This window comes from Sciurus carolinensis, chromosome 4 (assembly GCF_902686445.1).
Source record: "Sciurus carolinensis chromosome 4, mSciCar1.2, whole genome shotgun sequence".
Lineage (NCBI taxonomy): Eukaryota > Metazoa > Chordata > Mammalia > Rodentia > Sciuridae > Sciurus > Sciurus carolinensis.
The window spans coordinates 2,433,338-2,454,573 of record NC_062216.1 but is presented as its reverse complement, the minus strand read 5'-3'; the positions used below and the strand labels follow the sequence as shown (position 1 = coordinate 2,454,573).

Below are 21,236 nucleotides of genomic sequence, written 5' to 3'. Positions count from 1 at the left end.
AACAAGTGGCAGTGGCTAATGGATGTCCACGCATGGTAACCACAATCAAACCTCTCAGCACCACTGCCGTGCTTCCCTCTGCTCTTGGTGGTCACTTTCTCCTGTCCTCCAGGTGTGCCGGGCTGGAGTTACTGACTTCAGAACCTCACTGTGCATGCACAGCAGCTTTCTGAGCAAAACATCAGAATGCTGCAGCTTGCTTCCTTGGGTGGAGATATTCGCACACATGATTGAGAAGGAATGGAGTCAGCAGAGTGGGGAAGCCTAAGACACCTGTAACCAGGACTGTGCAGGGCTTGATCTTTCAGTGATGCGAGTACTGTGTCCCCTCCCAACCAACACAGGTGGTGGCCATGTCAGTCCTTTGCTGTCCTGCACCTTCTCCTCTCTGCGGACTATCCACCTCCACTCCACCATCCTCTAGAGAAACCGAGCTCTCCTGAACTTCCTTTCCTCTTCAAGGTACTGGAGATGACTGGAACTTGAGCAGCCTCCACAAAACCCAGGTTGCAGGAGTCCACAATGGGTGACATGTGTCACCAGAGCCTGGCCCAACAGTACACCTGGTCAGGCAGCCACTTCTTGTGTTGGATTCCTGCACCTGCCACCAGCTCTACAACTGGTCACCTCCTGAGAGGCCACCTCTGGGCTCCAGGGCTCAACTCCAGCACTGTGTGGGTTGTCCCTTCTGTGTCTGTCTAACTGTATTGTTTCACAAGTCAGGTCTGGTAGAATTCAGCTGAGAGTCATTTGGTCCTGCCGTTTTCTGTGTTGTAAGACTTTTTTTTTATTACTTGTATCTCATTACTAATTATTGGTTTGTATTTTCCATGTCATCTTATTTGTTTAGAAATATATCAATTTCTTCTAGATTTTTCCAGTTTATTGAAGTCTAAGTTTTCAAAATAGTCCCTAATGATCCATTGGATTTCTGCGATATCTGTGGTGATTTCTCCTTTTATACCTTTAATTTTCTTAATGTGAGTCTTTTCTTTCTCTTAATTAGTTTGGCTAAGGGCTTATCAATCTTATTTACCTCTTCTAAGAACCAATTTTTTTTTTTTTGTATTTTTTTAAATTCTCGATTTCATTGATTTTCACTTTGACATTAGGCCTTCCTTCTACTGGTTTTGAAATTGTTAATTTTTTTCAAGGGCCTTGAGATGCATCATTAGGTAGTCTATTTGGCATCTTTCTGATTTTCTTATGGAAGCACTCATAGGTAAAATCTTTTCTCTTAGAACAGTCTTCATAGTGTCCCAAAGTTTCTGGTTTGTGTATCAGTATTCTCACTTGAGTCTAAAAGTTTTTCAATTTCTCTCCTGATTTCTCTCATCTATTCATCATTTAAAAGAATATTGTTCAATCTCCATGTATTTAAATAGTTTCTATAGGGTTTGGTCTTGATAATTTCTAAATTCATTCTTTATCATCTAATAAGATGCAAGGAATTATATCCTTTTTCTATGTATTTCCTATGAGTTACTTTGTGACCTAAAATATGGGCTGTTTTGGAGAAGATTTCATTAGCTACTGAGAAGAAAGTTTATTCAGTTGCTATTGGATGAAATAGTCTATAGATGTCTGCTATGCACAGTTGATTTATAATATTTTTCAGGTCCAAAGAGGTTGTATGAATTTTTGTCTGGATGAACTATCCAATGATGAGAGAGATATGTTGAAATCATCCAGTAATATTTACTGGGATCTAGCTGAGGCTTCAATTCAAGTAGTGCCACTTTTATGTAATTAGTTTCACTCAAATTTGGAGCATAAATTTTATTATTGTTATATCTTCTTGTTGAATTATTCCCTATGCCAGTATGAGTGATCTTCTTTGTCTCCTCTGATTAATTTGGTTTGAAGTCTGTTTTGTCAGATATGCAAGTAGCTGCTCCTGCTTGTTTTGGGGCTCCATAAGTATGGTATATCCATTTCCATCCTTTCATCGTTAGTTCCTGACTGTCTTGGCCTGTAAGTTGTGTCTCCTTCAAAGAAAATATACTTGGATCTTGTTTTTTAATTTATTCTGACAGTTTATATCTTTTAATTGGAGAGTTAAGACTATTCATATTTAATGCTATTATTAGAGAGATGTTTATTAATTCCTGACACTTTGATTTATTTATGATATTTAATTTGGTCCTGTTTCTCTTTTACTTAGATACTCTTCTAATGATATTTGTTCACTTGTGATCTCTACTGTTTGTTTTTTATTTCATCTGAGTATTGTTTTACATAAGTTCTGTAGTTCTGGTTTTGTAGCCATGATTTATCTCCGTTTCTGTTTAATTTGGAAGGATTTTATTTCCTCTTCAATTTTGAAGTCTACCTTTACTGAATATAGCAGTCCTGTTTGGCAGTTACTTTCCTTCATTACTTGGAACACATCATTCCAAGTCCTTGCCTTTAGGGTTTGTGCTAAGACATCAGAAGTGATTCTGATAGACTTGTGTCTATGTGTGACCTGACATGTTTCTCTTGATGCTTTTAACTTTTAAATTTCTATCCTGGGTCTTTAGGCATTTTAATTATAATGTGTCATGGAAAAGTTTGCTATTGCTCATACATATTTGGGTTCTGAATACTCCTGAATTCTGAATTCAGGAGTTCTGAATGAGATGTCCATCTGATTCTCAAGGTTTAAAAAATTTTTCTACTGTTTATCTGAAGAGGTTATTCATTCTATTATCCTGCATCTTGCAACCTTTCTCAATTCCAGTAATTCTTAAAATTGGTCTCTTATTGTTGTTCCAGAGTTCTTGTATATTTTGATCATAGTTACGTATATTCTTTTCTTTAATATTGTCTTAATATATAAGGCTCACTCTTTGTCTCCCAGTTCTGACATTCTCTCTTCAGCATGGTCTAATTAATTAGAAAGTCTTTCAACTGAACATTTTATTTAGTTTATTGTGCTTTCATTTCTAAGATTTCTGCTTGGTTCTTTTTAATATTTCTATTTCTTTATTACATTTCTCATTCATATCTTTTACTACCTCCCTTAATTCATTGTGTTGCTTTTCTGTGTTCTCTAGGAATTCATTGATTATTTTTATAATGATTCTTTTGAATTTTTTATCTGCTATTTCATCTACTTCAAGATCTTTGGAGTTTGTTGCTGGTGAATTATGAACTTCAGGAAGTGTTGTGTTACCTTGTTTTTCACATTTATTGTGTTCCCATGATGGGTTTTATGTGTCTGTTGGAATGGATTTCTCTTCTGCTCTTATGTATGTTTTTTTTAGGACAAGTCCTCACTTGCTAAAATGTCCTAGGATGAACTAGATCAAGACCCACTTGTGGATGTGCTATTCACATCCTTGCATTAATTCTTCTTTTTGCTATAGCTGTGAATGTACATGGGTGAGACCTGAGGGCCCACCCCTAGTCTTTTCTACTTGGGGCCTCGTCATTAGTTTGGGGTTTTGTCTCCTCTGTTCTTTGGGTTAAGGTGTAGCTGAGGATTGTTTATCATTAATTTGTGTGTGAAGCATGGTGTGCTGTTTTCTGCTTAAGTTCAACAGCAGAATCTCTGTCCTGTAAACTTTAGTGTCCCTGTAGGTTCCAAGCACCTCATATAATGGGGGAAAACAAACAAAGTAACAACCAAAGCAAACAATATGCAGCATTTCATTAAACACTGGGTTCCTACTATGATATTTACAATATTAACTGCCACAAAATAAATAAATGGTTGGGTCAGCATTTGACAACATCAAAAACAATAAGTAACGATGCATTATATCTGGGATTAAAGCAAAGAATAGGTACCAATTATGTCATACTCAACTTTAATAATTGCTGCAGCTGAATGGTGGGAGCAGGAGTCATATAAACCAATTAGTTTTAAAAGATGGTAAAAATGCAGTTAATTAATGGAGAATAAAATGTGATAGAAAGGTAGAAAAGAGTTTACAATTTCAAAAAAGTGAAAAGACAGAATGCTGAAGAAATGTAGTAGGTGATAGTTGTGAGGAAGGAGGAAAAAAATAGGAGAAGCGAAGGAAAGGGAGATAGAAAACAAGGGAATTTGAACATTTGCAGGAGAATAACAGACAGAAAGAAAAGCAAGAGAAACAAACAAATGAAAACAGAACAAAACCAAACCAAAATATACCAACCCAAAAAGCTGACTCTCAAAAGCCAGGGCAAGGAAAATAACTACATGGAAAAAATGTTAAAAATGAGAAAATAAGATACAAATATGGATATGCATGTGTTTCCATGTATCATTCAGCACAACAAGATCACACACACAAAAGACTAAAGGAGGAATCATCTCCACTGAGTCCATCAAAACAGTCAAGGAGCTAGATGGTCACCGTCTGTGCCTGAGTGTCTTTCTTCCAGTTCTCGTTGAGTTGTGAACTGAGAGCAAGAGCAAGGACTGGGGCTGCTAATCCCTTCCTCCTTTTCTGTTGCTCTCTGAGCTCTCAGTTGGAACAGCCTCAACATGAAGCTGGTTGAAATGATTCTCAGCTTCTCTTCCCACCAGAATGGGGTAGGATGGAGTGGGAAGTACTGTCAGCTGGAGTTCTGTCTTCACAGACTAGATCCCAATGCTCCAGCGTGGGACTGCTGCAGGGTCCTAGAAGGGGAGATCCTGTGGCTGGGTTTAGTCTAATCAGGCCTCGGGGGCTTTGCTGGGAGGAGTCTGCTCTGGAAAGACCAGGTCATCACATCCCTAGGGTCATGCAGATGCTGATCTGTCAGGAGTCTGGATCTCAGGATGCGTCCAAGAATTCTATTCACACATCAGAGGAAGTGTGTTGGACTCCCCTTCACTTTTCCAAATTGAACCCCCTGGGTATAATTGTCTCTGGTGCCTGTTTCTCTTGGCCACATGGCAGGCATTTGTAGGGACAGAGGGACAGTGCATTGTTTAAATCCCAGCTCCATAGCAGCAGCTGCAGCATGGCTGCTTCAGGGTGGCTCTGCCTCAGTTTCCCGTGGCAACTCGGGAAACGGCAATTTTCTGGCACCAGTGCTCAGTGCAGCCTCTGGATTGGCTAAGTCCAGGCTGCTTTTCTGATCTCAGGTCTTTCCATACTGAATCTTCCATGTGTTTCTCTGTTATCTGTCCCTCTCTGGTGATCCAGGAACTCTAGATCTGCTGCTGCTGCCACAGTGGGAGCACAGTGCTCCAGTGTAGTCTTGGTTCTTCATTCAGTGCATCCGAATTTCTGAGTCTCCAAGACCCTCTGCTGTCCAAGCAGCCTCCTGCTGCTTGAATCCTCAGCCTTTGATCTGCTAGGAACACAGCCTTCCTCTAGCCCGCCATCTTGAATCTCCTCTCTTCTGATTTTCTTAGAGTTAAATGGTTCTATGAGATGATTTATTTTTACTGTTCTCTTACAGCTATGTTTTGTTAACATGGGATATAATGAATCGCTTTTAATCTCTGTTCTCAACTCTTTAATGAGTTCTAAAAATGTATCTTCCCTTATTTCTCTAATTATTGATTCTGTAGCTTTTGTTATTTCTTGACAAATTTCAATATCTTTTGCTTTTATCTAGAGATCTATAATTTTCTCTTGCAGTCCTTCATCTTTTATTCTGCCAAAGTTCCAGCTATGTTATTCCACACATCTTTGGTTGATTGATGTAAATGTTAATTCTCAATTTTACCACATCTAATAATGTTCTGATTCATTCTTCAGCAGTTATTGTGTTGTGATTTTTAAATTCCCAGTCTCTCATTTTTAATAAATGTTCTTCCTGCTTTCATATATCTGAGGATGTATTTTAATAATTTTGTAAGTTCTGCTTGGGATTCTTCATTGCTGTGTTTCAGGGGTTAATACTCTTGGATATCTCACTGGCTTCTTTTCTCATTTTGTGCGGAAAGATTATTTTAAGATTCTTCCATTACTGCTGTTAGTTTATTTGCTTTCCCTGTTGATCTGGCTAATCTTGGCTGTTTTTCTGTAAATATTCTATATCCCTGACAATTTTCCTTGCATTTTTGATGATTTTTGCCTGAGGGTTTTTGTTTTTGTTTTTTTAATTTCTGGTGTTTTCATTATCATCTATGCTCAAGAGAGACAGAACACTACTCGGTACAGAAGTGGGTTACAGAGGGAAGGTTTCTCATGAAAGTTCAGCAATGAGAGACTGTCAGTGTGCGACCGTGTCGTCCAGAATTGCTGACTCAGAGAGGTGAGTGTGCTTGGTCGTGAAGACCAGGCAGAGTCCCTCGACTGGTGGCAAGAGTCCCGTGACGGGTGGCAGTGGGACAGTAGTGACGGCCTGCCCTGAGCCAGTACCTGCTGGGCCCCCGCAGGCGCCCACTCCTGGCCGGCGGTGGAGGTGTCCGCGCAGCCCCTGGGCCAGGGCCCTGCTCAGTCTTGGATGCGCTCGCAGCTCTTCCCCGAGGAGGAGCAATGGGTGGATTCCCTCTGGCTTCAGTGCCTTCATACTTGTTCTGTTTTTGTGCCACTTTCTAGCAACAGGTGGGGTGAGAGAAGGGAGGCGGGAGAGGGAAGCCTTCTTTTCCGGTGGCTCACCCACTCAGTCTCGGGAGTCCTGCTCTCAAGCTTCCTCTCCCTACGGGGGCCTTGCATAGAGAATGATGGTAATTTACACGCTTCGACCACTGAGAGAGGGACAGGGATGTCGGTTGGCCATCCTTAAGTCCCAGGAAACCAGCGGGTGACTTCAGAGTGGGATGAGCCCAGTGCTGCATTCCCGCCACCTCAGGAGGCAGCGGACACCTCACAAGGCAGGGGACACCTCACGAGGCAGGGGACACCTCACGAGGCAGGGGACACCTCAGGAGGCAGGGGACACCTCACGAGGCAGGGGACACCTCAGGAGGCAGGGGACACCTCAGGAGGCAGAGGACACCTCACGAGGCAGGGGACACCTCAGGAGGCAGGGGACACCTCACGAGGCAGGGGACACCTCAGGAGGCAGGGGACACCTCAGGAGGCAGAGGACACCTCACGAGGCAGGGGACACCTCAGGAGGCAGGGGACACCTCACGAGGCAGGGGACACCTCAGGAGGCAGGGGACACCTCAGGAGGCAGGGGACACCTCACGAGGCAGGGGACACCTCAGGAGGCAGGGGACACCTCAGGAAGCAGGGGACACCTCACGAGGCAGGGGACACCTCAGGAGGCAGGGGACACCTCACGAGGCAGGGGACACCTCAGGAGGCAGGGGACACCTCACGAGGCAGGGGACACCTCACGAGGCAGGGGACACCTCAGGAGGCAGGGGACACCTCACGAGGCAGGGGACACCTCACGAGGCAGGGGACACCTCAGGAGGCAGGGGACACCTCACGAGGCAGGGGACACCTCAGGAGGCAGGGGACACCTCAGGAGGCAGGGGACACCTCACGAGGCAGAGGACACCTCAGGAGGCAGGGGACACCTCACGAGGCAGGGGACACCTCAGGAGGCAGGGGACACCTCACGAGGCAGGGGACACCTCACGAGGCAGGGGACACCTCAGGAGGCAGGGGACACCTCACGAGGCAGGGGACACCTCACGAGGCAGGGGACACCTCAGGAGGCAGGGGACACCTCATGAGGCAGGGGACACCTCAGGAGGCAGGGGACACCTCAGGAGGCAGGGGACACCTCACGAGGCAGGGGACACCTCAGGAGGCAGGGGACACCTCACGAGGCAGGGGACATCTCACGAGGCAGGGGACTACTGCAATATGCAGGGATTGCTGCTGGCTCAGCTTGCTTCAGCTTGACTTCTCCTACTCTGAGTCACTAGTTGCTTTGACCTTTTATAAGAACACAGCGATATTTGAAATCATATATGAAACTTCTTATTAGCAGTCTGTGGCAAGGTAGGAATGTGTTTAGTAAGAAACTGACTCACTGACTTCCAAAGTGACTGGTGCGCATTTGCTTTGCTTAGCAATGACAGCTATTTGTGGGTTTTTGTAAGAAATTTATAAGGTGTGGATTTCTCCAGTCTCTGTAGTAGATGCATTTGGACAAGTTGTCTCTTTATCGTTAATTATACTTTTCAATTTTTTTATGTCTGGCCCACATGCACTCAGACAAAAACATCTAAAATCCATAAAAGGCATTTGGTAATTTTCATTTTGAAAGAAAGTGTGAAATTCTTTTAAAATGTGTAAAGCATTGGTATTTGCAACTATGTTGATAATTTCTAGATGTGGACTTGATACTGTGTTGCTTCTGAGGAAACAGCTGGCAAGGCCTCTCTTCTGATGCTTGACTTGAAATTGAATCAGTGTGTAACAACTTCTGGCACACGTGTCTTATCCAAAAACAACAACAAAAAAAGTAGTTGAAAAGTGAAGCCCCTCCCCCCAAAAAAGGCAAAATGAAAATAGAGCTGTCAATCAGGAACTCAGGGATGCCCATGATCCTCCCTCTCGTGGGTACATGTGTACCTGTGTGAGTGTAGGTGTGCATACCTGTGCACTCTCTGCCTGTGAGTGTGCACGTGCATGTGTGCAGGGAGAAGGTTGACAGGTTTGGGCTTAGGTTTCTTCATCCTCCTTGAGTCAGGGGAGAGGACTTCTTATTTCAATGGACTTTTCTTGAATGGCTTTTTGGCATCTGACAAATTACCACTAGGTATATACTTCTTTATTGTTTGTGGAGCAATGCTTTTATTTTGTCTATGAATCAATTCATAAAAACCCAGTAATACCTAAATCCCTTTTGTTTTACAACTGTATACTTGTTCTTTTTTAATTTTGAAAATGAAAAGACTGATGTAAGTGTGAACATAAACTTAGAAAACATTCTTTCAACAATGCAATAATTTCTTATGAGGTGTGTGTGATTCTCCTTAGTCCAGAGTAATATACTAAATTCTTTTGTAATTTTAATTTGTCTCATACCTTTTCAGGAAATCCTGGCCTGATTTCCTAGGTTATTTCTCCCATTTGAAAGTTACCATTTAATTCATCCTAAATTTCTCTGAAAGTAAGCAACATTTTTCCTTTAAGAAAACACCACCACCCTCAACCTGAGAAGTCATTCTGTAAGTCTGTACTACTCTTAAGTTAATCATAATTGTTTCCTTTCTTCTACTACCTGCTATGCCAACAACATTTTGGTAAAACTCTCAAGAGAGAAAAGTTTAATATATAGAACCACATTATTATAAAATAAGAAAATCAGTTTGGCACTTACTGGGGAGTGGTGTTCATGGGACATGGGATTCGAGCCACTGATCTTCCAGGCAGCTACCTGTGTTGCAGACCTCTAGGGCAGGTTTCAGGTCGGGTGGCAACAGGCTGGAGGCCGCCATCTGGACGTACCTGTCACCTGGATGTCATCGCCTGAGCAGTGCTCCCCACATCCTCACATCCCCAGCAGAGGGATGCCCATCTCCTCCTGGGTGAGCTCCGCTCCATCTCCAGAGGACCTTGTGGCTCAGTGGAGACTGGCTCTCAGCATGTAGGAAATCACGACTTAAGTTTTTATTGGTAATAAATTGTATTGAGTTGGGATTAGAAAAAAGACATAATTGCAGCAGGGTCAACGTTTCAGAGAAAAACTTTAAAATGAGTATTTTGTGAGAAAAGTAAAAATAATATTTTTGAAAATGGAGTTCACTGTTTTAAGTTCTTGCCTTCCTGACGTGTAAGTGAATGTGACCGAAAGCTATCTGAAAAACAATACGTTCACACCCAGGATTCTTAGCTGACCTTCAATATCTTGCTCTAAAACTGCAGGGTGAGCCTCGGGCCCTCTCTTGCTTTTGCTTCCTGCCTTGAAAGACAGAGAGTCTGAAGAGCGAGCTTCTAGTCCCTGAGTCTGTGCCCCTGTGGTGGGAGGCTGCTCCTGTGTCCCCCTGCTCCTGCCCCACCAGCTCCTGCCTGTCAGACTCCAGCCTGGGTCCTGACGCCACAGGGACCATTCCAAGCTCAGCATGAAGATCGGAGCGTTTGCATTTGTACCAAGGGCCAGCATCAGATGGCCCGTCTCAGGCACTGAGTGTCCTCCATATCCTCTGCGACTATTCTTCATCTCTGTACTAGAAACAGAAATAACTAAACCCTTCTCCAGGATCCTCATCCTCAGTTCCCGTCACCCCAAGGCCTGCACAGCCACCGTCACCGGATCTGTGCTGCCTCTGCTAGGTCCACTCCAGTGTCTCCCGCCACGGCAGCTCAGCAGATTCTTCTCCTGCCTGCGCACTGGTGTCCTCTGCCTGGTCCAGCCCACTGGGGCCCTGTCTCATCCGTTTTGCACTCGGAGCAGCACACGACACGGACACTCACGGTTCCTTGACCTTTAGCTCTGGGCAGCTTCCACGACACACGGTGGTCTTGGGTTCCCCTCCTGCCAGTGCGTCGTAGATGGATCCTGGGTCCCTGGCTTCCAAGGCCCTCTAGCCCTTCTCTCCCTCTCCCAGGTCCTGTCCTCTGAGAACCCTGCTCAGTCCTGTTCCTTCAAGCACCATCTACAGTTTGTGGTTCTCAAATGTTTACGCCCAGCCCTGGTATCTCCCAAGTCCCTCTGTCGGTTCTAAGTGTTTATGGGCTGCATGGCTCCACAGAACTTCAGGGGTGTAGAAGAGCCATGTCAACACCCTCTGAACTTCCTGAAGAGAAAGTTCGCACACAGATCTCATTTTTTAACCCTCTACCTAAGTCTCATCTCCTCTGACCAACTTCTCCCAGTCCGCCACCCAGGCGCACAGGCTAACTCAACTTCTCTGCGATAACTCTTTGACCTTCCACTCTAGTGAGATCATGTGACCTTTGATTTTTCTGTGTCTGACTGAATTCACTGAACATAATGTCCTCCAGGGTCATCTGTGTGGTCACAACAGACAGGACTTACTCTTTTCCTGGCTGAACAGTACTCACCTGTGCATATACACCACTTTGCATTTTCCATTCGTTGAGCTGTGGACACTCAGGCTGAACTCGTATCTCCGCTTCTGTGAATAATGCTTCAAAGAGCCGTCCTGCCTGGGTGGGGGGGTGGGAGGGGCTGGTGGAAGGACAGGTTTGTAGAGGAATGAGGTAGGGAGGCCCAAGGTACAGGATTTCTCTTCTGGAAATTCAGAAGAGTATCAGCATGGTTTTTAGGTGCCCCTCGATGTTACGTCAAACCAAGGTGTCTAGTGAATGTTTAAAATGAACAGTTTGGGGGTTACTCGGGACTAGGCTCAAGTTTCTTATTTTGAAAATTTTCAAATTTCTTACTTTGAAAAATAAGGAGATTTTGATTTATTATGTTTGGTGTCCTGATACATTTTCAGTGAAATATACAGAATTGTTTCCCTGATCACCGTGGCAGGCTGAGGACAGGGATTCAAGCCGTTCACAGTACGATTCTCATCAGAGTGGATCTGTGGAGAACAGTGCATACACCTTCTGTGCTTTTCTTTAAAATACTGCATGAGATCTTTATCATTCAGTCTGTTGAATGGTTCAGAGTAGTTGAAAAACCTGAGTATGTGGTTTAGGCACTATAATAATGCAGGTTAATATTCTGGCTTACAATTTATGACTTTCCCATTATTTTGCCAAAATACTAAAAATGGAGTGTGGGTGCCAGTGCTAGAGGCAGGTCTGGACGTCTGGTGTCGGGGACTCGGCTGGTGGGAGCAGACATGGCCTGCTGCCTGGTCAAGCTGCATTCTTGAGGACTGGGCCCCTCTGCGTTCCAGGGAGCAGCGACGGCTGTCCGTTTCTGACTTCTGGCTGTGTTGGTGATGACCTGCTCCTATTGTAACTCCATCGACAGTCATTTTCTCAGCTCTGTCAGCATCACTCACTGAAGTAATCTGCAGTTCTCAAAGAAAGGTTAGCTCTGAGCTTGGATTTCCAACATACTAAATCCAGCGTCGTTCGTCTCCTGATTTACAATTGAGAAGATGATGGAAGAGCAGGAGACGCTGGCAGGTGTTTTAGCAAAGAGGCGTAGACACTTGTGTGCGCCTGTTTTACATGAGTTCTTTGGACTGCACAATTGCATAAAAACTTGTGATGCCCATTGTTTATGGAATCAGGCAGGTTTTTCTAAACAGAACGAATACACTAATGGCAGGTTCCCTTGGCTAGTATATACATGTCCGTATTCGTAGCCAGTGTGGGCTCATATGTTTCTCATAGATTGAAAAGAAAGATGAAATGTCACTATATGTTTCCAGGAATATTTTATGATAATTTCTTAGATATCTGAAAATAATTATGTTAAAAGTAATAATGGATCGTGGTGACAGAATGCCACATCACAAGCCAGGAGCTTGAAGACCCAGAGCACAGCAGCCAGCTCGAAGGCCTCAGCGGCGGTGGACCCCAGCCGTGTTCCACGGGTGAACAGGACAGTACCTTCTATAATTGGAAGCATGTTCTTAGAAAGGACTTCTGGAAACACAGAGGGTGAACTCAAGACTGCTAAAATGACAAAATAAAGCAACAGGAAAATATCAAGACAGCATCTCACGGAATGGCTCTCTCCGCAGGCCTTGTCCACTCAGGTACAGTCCAGGGCTCTGCGAGATCTGTTGCATACAGGCTGCTCCTGCGTCTACAAAGCTGGGATGGTCAGGTGGGGTTCCTTGGTGGTTGGCACTTCTGCTTCCAGGAGCTTCCTGGTCAGCCCAGCCCTCCGGGGCCCTCCCGGGCTGCTCCTGCTCAGCTCAGGCTCTGGGAACAAATGCACTCTTGAGCTCACACGAGGCATGCTGTCTCAGCCAGAGCTCAAGGTCCGGGCCCCAGGTAGCTTCCCATCTGCCTCCCGTGCACAGAGGACACCGGTCTGCTGGGTTGTGCCCAAGTGGGCAGGGGCACGCAGGAGCACAGCACGCATGCCTCCAGCTTTGGAAGCAGGACGGTCTCTTCAGAGCTGGGTGTCCTCTGAGCAGAAACCCTGCTGTCACAGCTGCTCCCTGGGTTTGACCTGTGCAGTGAGTGCAGGTTAGTCCTGGTGCCAGACGGCACTACACAGTGAGGACCGCCAGAGTGTCCCTCAGCCAGCCTGGTGAATCCATCGCCTTGTGCCTCTGTTTGGTAGGATGGTGTTGTGTGTACCCTGTCTGGGGATCCTGAGTTTACCAGGTCACAGGTGCTTCTCTCAGGGTTGACACAGGTATCAAGGAAACCCATCCGACTTGGCTCTCTCTAAACTCCTCCCCACTTCCTTGTTAAGAAGGTTGAAGAACAGTTAGGTGCAAACACTGGGGACCCTCCAGGAAGGGGCAAAGCAAGAGAGAGAAGGAAAATATTGCATATTGGTTTAGAGGTCTTTTATTTTTTAAAGTAGAGATCATTCTGTACTAATTATGTGAAATAAATTACACTCTGATAGCTGGATAGCATTCTTCAATAATAAAAACTATGATTTTTTTTTTTTTAACAACTAAAGGCTTTACTCATTCTATAAAATAACCTGTACTTAACTAGTGTATCCAATTTATGATGCTCAGGGTAAAACTACGCATAATCATATTATGCTTGGTATGTAGCAATCTTTCCTTCCAAGTCCAATACCAAAGTGTGAAAATACAGATCCTATTAATTTATTTAAAATCCATCACTTTACACCATTTCTGCTTTATTCTTGATTTACCCAGAAGTACTTTGCATGCAAGCATATAATGCATTTCTAGCAGTCCAAGGAAATCATAAGTCAGAGGCAGAGACTTAGACCCAGGAAAGGTAGCCCAGTTACTGCGACAACTTCCTTCATGAGACACCACTCTGATCTTCCCCGTGACTGGGGAAGGGAGGCATTGCAGATCCGCAGCTGAAGCGGCTCCTCTCTGCTGCCTTCGTCTAGAACAGGCCTGTGACTCCAGGGCACCTATGGGACCAGCCTGATGGCTGCGGCTAGTCTCGGAACAGGTTCCCAAGGCGGCATCTGGGGACCACTGGATCTGCACCTCGCACTTTCAACAGGCCAGAGACGAAGGGCGCAGCAGCCAGGGCAGGACCAGGCAGGCTAGGTGTGGGAGGGACAGATGCCCAGGGCTCATGCCACCCGTCACCCATGGGTTACAACGCATTATCCTGTCAGTCTCACTACATTGACTGCTCTGGATGGGAAATTCAGTTAAAATAGAACAATTTCTATTTCACAGCCTCATGTTCATCAAAGGCTGCTTTTTCTGAGACTGGAGGCGCCACAGACGGGCCCGAGTCTGGGTTTTCCCTTTCTACCAAGCATCAGTAGCAAGGAAGGTCAGATGTCCATCAGGCAACAGCCTCTGCTGACCAAGGAGACTAGACACCGCAGAGACTCCTCAGCCGCCTTCACCACCTTGACAGAATTGTGAAGTGGCTGTTCGTGTATCCCAGTCAAATGCACAGAGGTGGCACAGCCCAGCCTGTGACTCGTGACACACTGGCCCCAGCGACCCTGAAGCCTGGCTCCAGGGCCCTGGGCAAGCCAGCCTGAGTAAGCTCGTCAGGAAAGGAACAGGACCACCAGGTCTTCAAGGTGCTCCTCTAGCTCACGTTGGACATGGTCGCTCAAGAGAGAAGGAAGAAGTACAGCTGCCAGGGGCACTGGGTGTGCCGTTCAGGACATGACGGGTTAGCACCGCGATCGACCCCTCGCTGTTTCCTGACGGAGTGCCAGAGTAACGTGTTCACATAAACACTATTAGCAGTTCAAAACACTAGTTTTTAAAATAAATAATAATGGGTATGTCACTAATTTCAGTAAGGATTTCCAGTACCAAAAAGTACGTATTCCTTGTTCGCATTGCTTTGAAAAGCGCCGTTCAGACCCTGCCACGCTGCGCACGCTGAGGCGAGCGTGCTCTCAGCACACTCGCTCCCGCCAGGCTTAACGGGCAGACGTGATGCCTTTCTGTGAGCTTCCGAGTTTCGACCTTACTCAGGGTGGCTCCCACAATGTGCTTCTGACGCTGTGAGTGCTGCTCTTCCGGTCCTCCCTCCCGTCCTCCCGTCTGCATGGCCTTTCTCTTCCACATTAAATCTGTCCATCTATCATCAGCCATTCGTCATCCATCCCTCTCCGACATACCCTCCCTCTCTCTATGACCTATCCACCATCCCTTTCATCTATCATCTATCCATCAGTCGCCCATCAGCCATCTACCTCTTCATCCACGTGTTGTCAGTCTGCCATCTACCATTATCTATCTATCTGACACGATCTGCTTCTCTTCCCTCTAAGCCTGGGCAGTGCTCTAGACTATTCAGGATAGATCTGGCTGTCTATCCCCTTACTCACAGTATCAGTCAACGAAGAAAGTCGTTTTTCTTCCAGGAGAAAGGTCCTGTGAGCTACCGAGGTCTGTTGGTGCATGTATGGAGCAGAGCACCTGCCTAGCGCCCAGGACGTTCCAGGTTCCATTCCCCGGGCTGGGCGGTGGGCAGCAGAGACTTCAAGGCTTTGACTTGGAGCCTCAGAAAGAAACTGAAAAGTTTTTTGTGAAAATTTAACTGAAATCACTAATTAAAAACATTTATGTGGGGTATTCTGGGTGCCTTCAAAACATGCCTTCTTAGCTGTGTTCATTGCTTCTTTAGATCGTATGTTATGTAGTTGGTCTAAACAACCTAAATTTTAAAGTAGATATTCGGTGGGTACTTGACTGAAAGTGTGGTCGTGGTTAAACTTCCTTTCAGAGCACGTAACAAGTAACTTGGAACAAATAGAAATTTTGAATTCCACAAACGTCTATTAATTAAGGATTCTAGAATTTGTACGCTCATCGGCATAGGTACTCGAAGACACTTGCAGATTCCCTGTAGCGCTTTGTCACTGAGGAGAACGACTGGAGACCACAGCTGGACGGGTGTGGCGTGAGTCCGGAGCGCCTCATGCTCAGTAACTCTTCTGTGCTTTGGATTCAGGTCATCAAGCTTGCCTTTGAAGAGTTTGAGTTGGAACGAGGCTATGACACCCTGACCGTAGGGGACGCCGGGAAGGTGGGGGACACCAGATCCGTCTTGTATGTGTGAGTATGTCCTTGGTCTTCTCTTGTACACCCAAACTGCATGGCAGACACGCGTGCCTGAGGCTCTGCTTCAGGTGCTGCAAGGTGCCTGCCCCGCTAACCGAGTGGCTTCCAGCCTGACTGCAGAAGAACTGACTGCAGGTTGTTTAACTTTCCAAATTGTTCAATTGTTTTTCCAAAATTAAACAAGAAATGTGTTCATAGCAAAACTACAGCAAAGTCTAAAAGTGGAATTGACGACTGTTTGCTTTCTGCCCCCCTCAGCTCCTCTTTGCGCTTCCCTGTGGTTTTATGTTGTCAGGTGCTTTTGGAAGTAGAGATGGTTTTTGGAATAATGTTTTCCAGAAAGGCTTGCATGCTGGAAAGCTGCACGGTAAGCTAGTTATTCTGGGGACAGAGCGTCGGGGTAGCCCACTGTGTACTCCGGAGCCCTTGCCCAGAGTCCTGGCAGGAAGGCCAGTGGCCCTGGGTACGTACCTCAGAAGCCCCGCCCTCCCCTGCACCCAGCCAGTCTCCCTGCAGCCCTGCGCGCCCACCTGGCTCCTCCCTGTGCGGGCCTCACAGACAGGCCTTGACAGTTTTTATCACACCTGTTTTATCAAAACCAGAAGTGCGATTTGATTTGGGGGCATTCTTCCTCATTGATCAAAGGTTTCAACACAGAGAGAAATATTGTCCTGTCTCATTCACTGAGGACCAGCTGTTGAAACCACGGACCCAGAAGTGTCACTGGTTAATGGAGAGCTGTCCGCAGGGTTTCCACCTCTCTCCTTGATCTGCCTAGCGAATGGCTGCAGCTCTCTTCCCGGGTGAGAAAGCTGCCCCTGAGAACCTCCGCATGTGACTTTCCTGGAACAGGAATGTGCTGTGCTCACTGCATCCGTCCTTTACAGATGACTGAAGAGACAGTCACAGTTTGAAAAGGCGGACCCTCCTGTCCATGCCTCGTGAATAAAGGGCCACGGCAGGCCGCCGGGCCTCCGTCTCCCATTTCTTGTGTTCGAGCATCTTTGCAGATGAGTCTCTGTTTCTAGCTCATCTTTTCACTGACCCATTCCAACCAGTGCTGTTGATAATCAGAATCCTGTCCCTGGCTCACGGCCCGGGACAGCGCCAGGTGCTGTGAGCCTTTGTGTGCAGTGCACTGTGCTATGTCCCCAGGCCCATGTCCTTCTCTGGGGCTCACTGTCATCTCTGCACTGCAGCAATGTCCTCATGCTGCCCGGGAAACTGAGGCCTGGTAGCTGGGTTAGGGCTGAAGATTCCCGACTCACAGACCGACTGCGTGCTGGAGAAGTGCCTGGCTCAGGGGTGCTCAGGATCGGAACCTCACCTGCTCAGATCCAGGGGCTCGCTCACTGTCAGCACACAGGCGATAGCTGTGACCCGGCGGGTTCTCCTGGCGGTCTCTGCCTCCCTCCCACCAGCCCCTCTGCTTTCATACGCAGCCGCGTGGTCTACATCTCTGCACACATACGTCGTCATGGTTGACTCGTTTGCCTTTGGGAACGCTCCAGCAGAGCAAGTCCAGGGGTGAGGAGTATCTTCAGTCAGCTGGATCTGTGTTCCCAGCTGGCCTGGGACACCCATGTGCTCACTCCTGCCCCACAGCAAACCACGAAGGGACGCGTTTCCCCAGACTCTCACCAAGCAGTGACATTCTTATCTGAATTACTAGAGGAAAATTTTATTTCTCCAACTTTACGAATACAGAGTCCGAGCAGGGGGAGCCCAGGTACCTAGCTGGCAGGCTTCTGGAGCAGCGCACACTGCCTGGCTGTGGCCTGGGACACGATTTGCAAACTGAAGTAGCAGATGGAAACAGGCAGGGAGTCAAAGATGGAGTTTCTGGCTGCAGCTCTGCTATTTACTGTCTCTGTGACCCTGAGGGAAGTCATTTTACCTCTCCATACCTCTGTTTTCATGGCTATAAAATATGTATAATAAACTTTTCCTGCCTGTGGTAAGGAGAAAAATGAAATAATGCACGTGAAAGCTCTGGAGAGCTAATAAATGTAACCCCATGTAAAATAGCTTTATTATTACCATAACATCTAATTTAAGAAAGGATGTCACTAAAATAAATGAAAGAAATTTTTAAGTAAATGCAAAATTTAAAATATAAATGCAGCAAGTTAACGTCCTATAAAATCCCATAGGTTACTGTTAAGGGTCTAAAATCATACACTCATTTTTTTTAATGCTGTTTGTTGTTAAGAAAGCAATGGCAAGCTATGTATTACAATGACATCCGTGTTATTAGGGCCTCTTCTCAATAGCTGGAATCTATAAAGGAAAAGCTAAATGGCCAACTGAATCAAACTGAGATGCCCTTTGGGAAGCATAATGTAACCAAGACCAGTTGGGCATTTCATCAGCCACAGTAGAGCAAAGAAGAGCCACTGACTTATTTCCTCAGTGAACCAAATTACAGGAGAAGAAGAGAGTCAGAGGCTCCCAGCTGGTTTCTGGGACAAACAGGTAATTTTAGACAATGCATCAGCAAACGCTTCTGAGCACTTATATGCCAGCCGATATTCTCAGCGAGGAGTTCATAATCTAATTGGAGAAATGACAGATGCATGGATCAGTTAAATAGTAGATAACACACAGAATCACAGGCTCTCAAGACACACATCTGAGATCAAAGAGGCATTAAAAATCTCCTTTATAGCCAAATGGTATTCACTGCCTCACCTCCGTGTCTCCTGGCTCCTTTTCTGAGGGTCTGTGGGATGCTAGACACATTTGGGAAGAGAGAGTGCCTAAAAATGAAATAAGTAACCCTAAATGTGGTATTAAAAATTCTGATTTCTGTTAACGGCCTTTTATTTTCTCAGCTTTTGTGGTACAAGAAAACAGCAAGTGAGCGTTCAGGGCTCCTTCAGTATGCCAGGTTTCCCGTGAGATGGAGGAATGTACTCAGGTTCTTTTTCCAGAGCAGCAGAACCAAGACAAAAATCAAATAACTTACTTAACAAATCTCTGTTGAGCTCTTTGCAAGAATATATATTGATAATTTTCTTGAATTTAATTTGCAGACTGCATGGGGAGATATTGGCTCACCTCACTTCCCTCTGGCCTTGACAGTTATTAACTGGTGGCAACTGGAGATTGCATTAACTCAGGATGCACTGGGGATTGCGGGCACAGGATGTGGTTTTAATGTCCACCCTCTACCAGGATGAATAGTCACCATGAGGGAGATCCGTGCAAGCAGGATTGAGGGTTAGCAGATACCATGCCAGTTGGACTAATCCATCCTTGTGGAACCTGCTCCTGGCGAAGGCCCAGTCCTGCATGGCCTGTGCTTCCTCTACCATCTCCCTCTGGTCCTGGGCTGAAGGGCCACGTCCTCCCTTTATTAAAAGTCCCCGGACAGTCGTAAGAGGGCAGACCCTAAGCCCCGAGGACGTGTGTTTCTATGTCTTTGATATCGTCACGAGAGTCAATCACTACACATCGGGGGCCGTGGAAGAATAGTTCAGCAGTTCATGTCAGGCGTAAAGAAAGATGAGGTTTAAATGACCTCAAGATAGGAAGGCTGTTTTTTATTTCTAGAAATCATGACTAAAAATCGATCCAATCAGACATTGGCTCCTTGGGACCCACACTGTGTTTCTGCATTTCTCAGTTTTCAGTGGCTCAGCCTGTGAACCTGGTTCCCCTGGAGCACAGATGACAGTCAAGTGAGCTCTATTCTTGACTCTGGTCCACATGCCATCTGCTTTCCTTTCTCTGCCTCTTGTCTGGAACTTCTCTGGTTCTTTGAAGAAATATTTAATGAACACCAAACACTGAGGTAGAACTCAACAGGGAAAAGGGAAGAGTGAGCCACGGCCTGGCCTCGAGTAGTGTCCTCACACGCGCTTTATGTGACGAGCGGTAGAAACACAGCTACTGACGGTCATGCCGACAACACAGCTTCCACTTCACACTGCCCCTCATGGGAAGCACGTTGCCTTCCTGACACGTTTGTCTGCCAGTTTTAGTCTGGGATGGAAGAGGTCTCAGAACCTTTAAAGTTTCTTCACATTTATTTTACTAGGTTTTAGGAAAATGTTCCAATTCTAGGTAAATTTTGGCTGTGTTTGTAGATTTTTAAAAACTAAGTCTAGAAAGCACACTACTCATAAAATACACAGGTTTCAAAAAATAAAATGGGTAACATCAAAATGCTAACGTGATTTTGCTATCAAACATAACTGTTAGATAGCGAGTCATTCAGCTTTCTGTCACTGTGACCAGAATATTCTGCATGAACAACTGGAAGAAGGGAAGGTTTGCTTTGGCCCAGGATTTCAGAGGCTCACTCCATGGAGATGGGCTCCACAGCTCTACCTGACGTGAGGCAGTGCACCATGGCAGAAGGACACCAGAGCATCAAGCTGCTCAGTCACAGTGGCCAGCAAGCTGAGAGGAAGGGTGGGGGAAAGCCTTGCAGGGCACACCCCTTGTGACCACTGCCTCCAACCCCGTCCACCAACCCAGAGTTCACACCTCCTTCCAGTAGACCTACCAAATTATTACTTTTTTTATATTTTACTTTTATAGACTGCATTTTGATTCACTGTACACAAATGGGGTACAACTTTTTGTTCCTGTGGTTGTACACGATGTAGATTAACACCATTGGTGTATCACACATGTACAGAGGGTAATGATATCTGTCTCATTCCACCATCTTTCACACAGCTGCTTCCTCCCCCTCTGAGTTTCTTCTACATAATCCAAAGTTCCTCCATTCTTCTCTTACCCCTCCCTCACCCCCACCACCCCCATTATGGATCATCATCCACTTATCAGGGAAAACATTCGAGCTTTGGGTTTTTGGAATTGGCTTATTTCACTTAGCATGATATTCTCCAATTCCATCCATTTACCCAAACATGCCATCATTTCATTCTTCTTTATGACTGAATAATATTCCATTGTGTATATATACCACAGTTTCTTTAACCATTCATTTATTGAAGGGCATCTAGGTTGGTTCCACAATCTAGCTATCATGAATTGAGCTGCTATAAACATTGACGTGACTGTGTTACTGTAGTGTGCTGATTTTAAGTCCTTTGGGTATAAACCGAGGCGTGGGATAGCTGGATCAAATGGTGGGTCCATTCCAAGTTTTCTGAGGAATCTCCACACTGCTTTCCAGAGTTGCTGCATCAATTTGCAGTCCAACCAGCAATGTATGAGTGAACCTTTTCCCCACATCCTCACCAACACTTATTATTGCTCGTATTCTAATAATAGCCATTCTAATAGGAGTTACATAAAGTCTTAGAGGATGGTTTTAATTTGCATTTCTCTAATTACTAGGGATTATGAGCACTTT

General features: G+C 45.6%; 1 protein-coding gene across 1 annotated transcript in view; it reads left to right on the top strand.

Annotated features, from left to right (window-relative positions):
- The window catches only part of Csmd1 (CUB and Sushi multiple domains 1), a 1,673,782-nt gene that overhangs the window by 1,265,289 nt on the left and 387,257 nt on the right, over positions 1 to 21,236 (top strand). Inside the window, exon 11 of the mRNA XM_047550875.1 lies at positions 15,795 to 15,898. Within this exon, the coding sequence (XP_047406831.1) occupies positions 15,795 to 15,898 (104 nt within the window). The remainder of the gene's footprint in view (positions 1 to 15,794; positions 15,899 to 21,236) is intronic.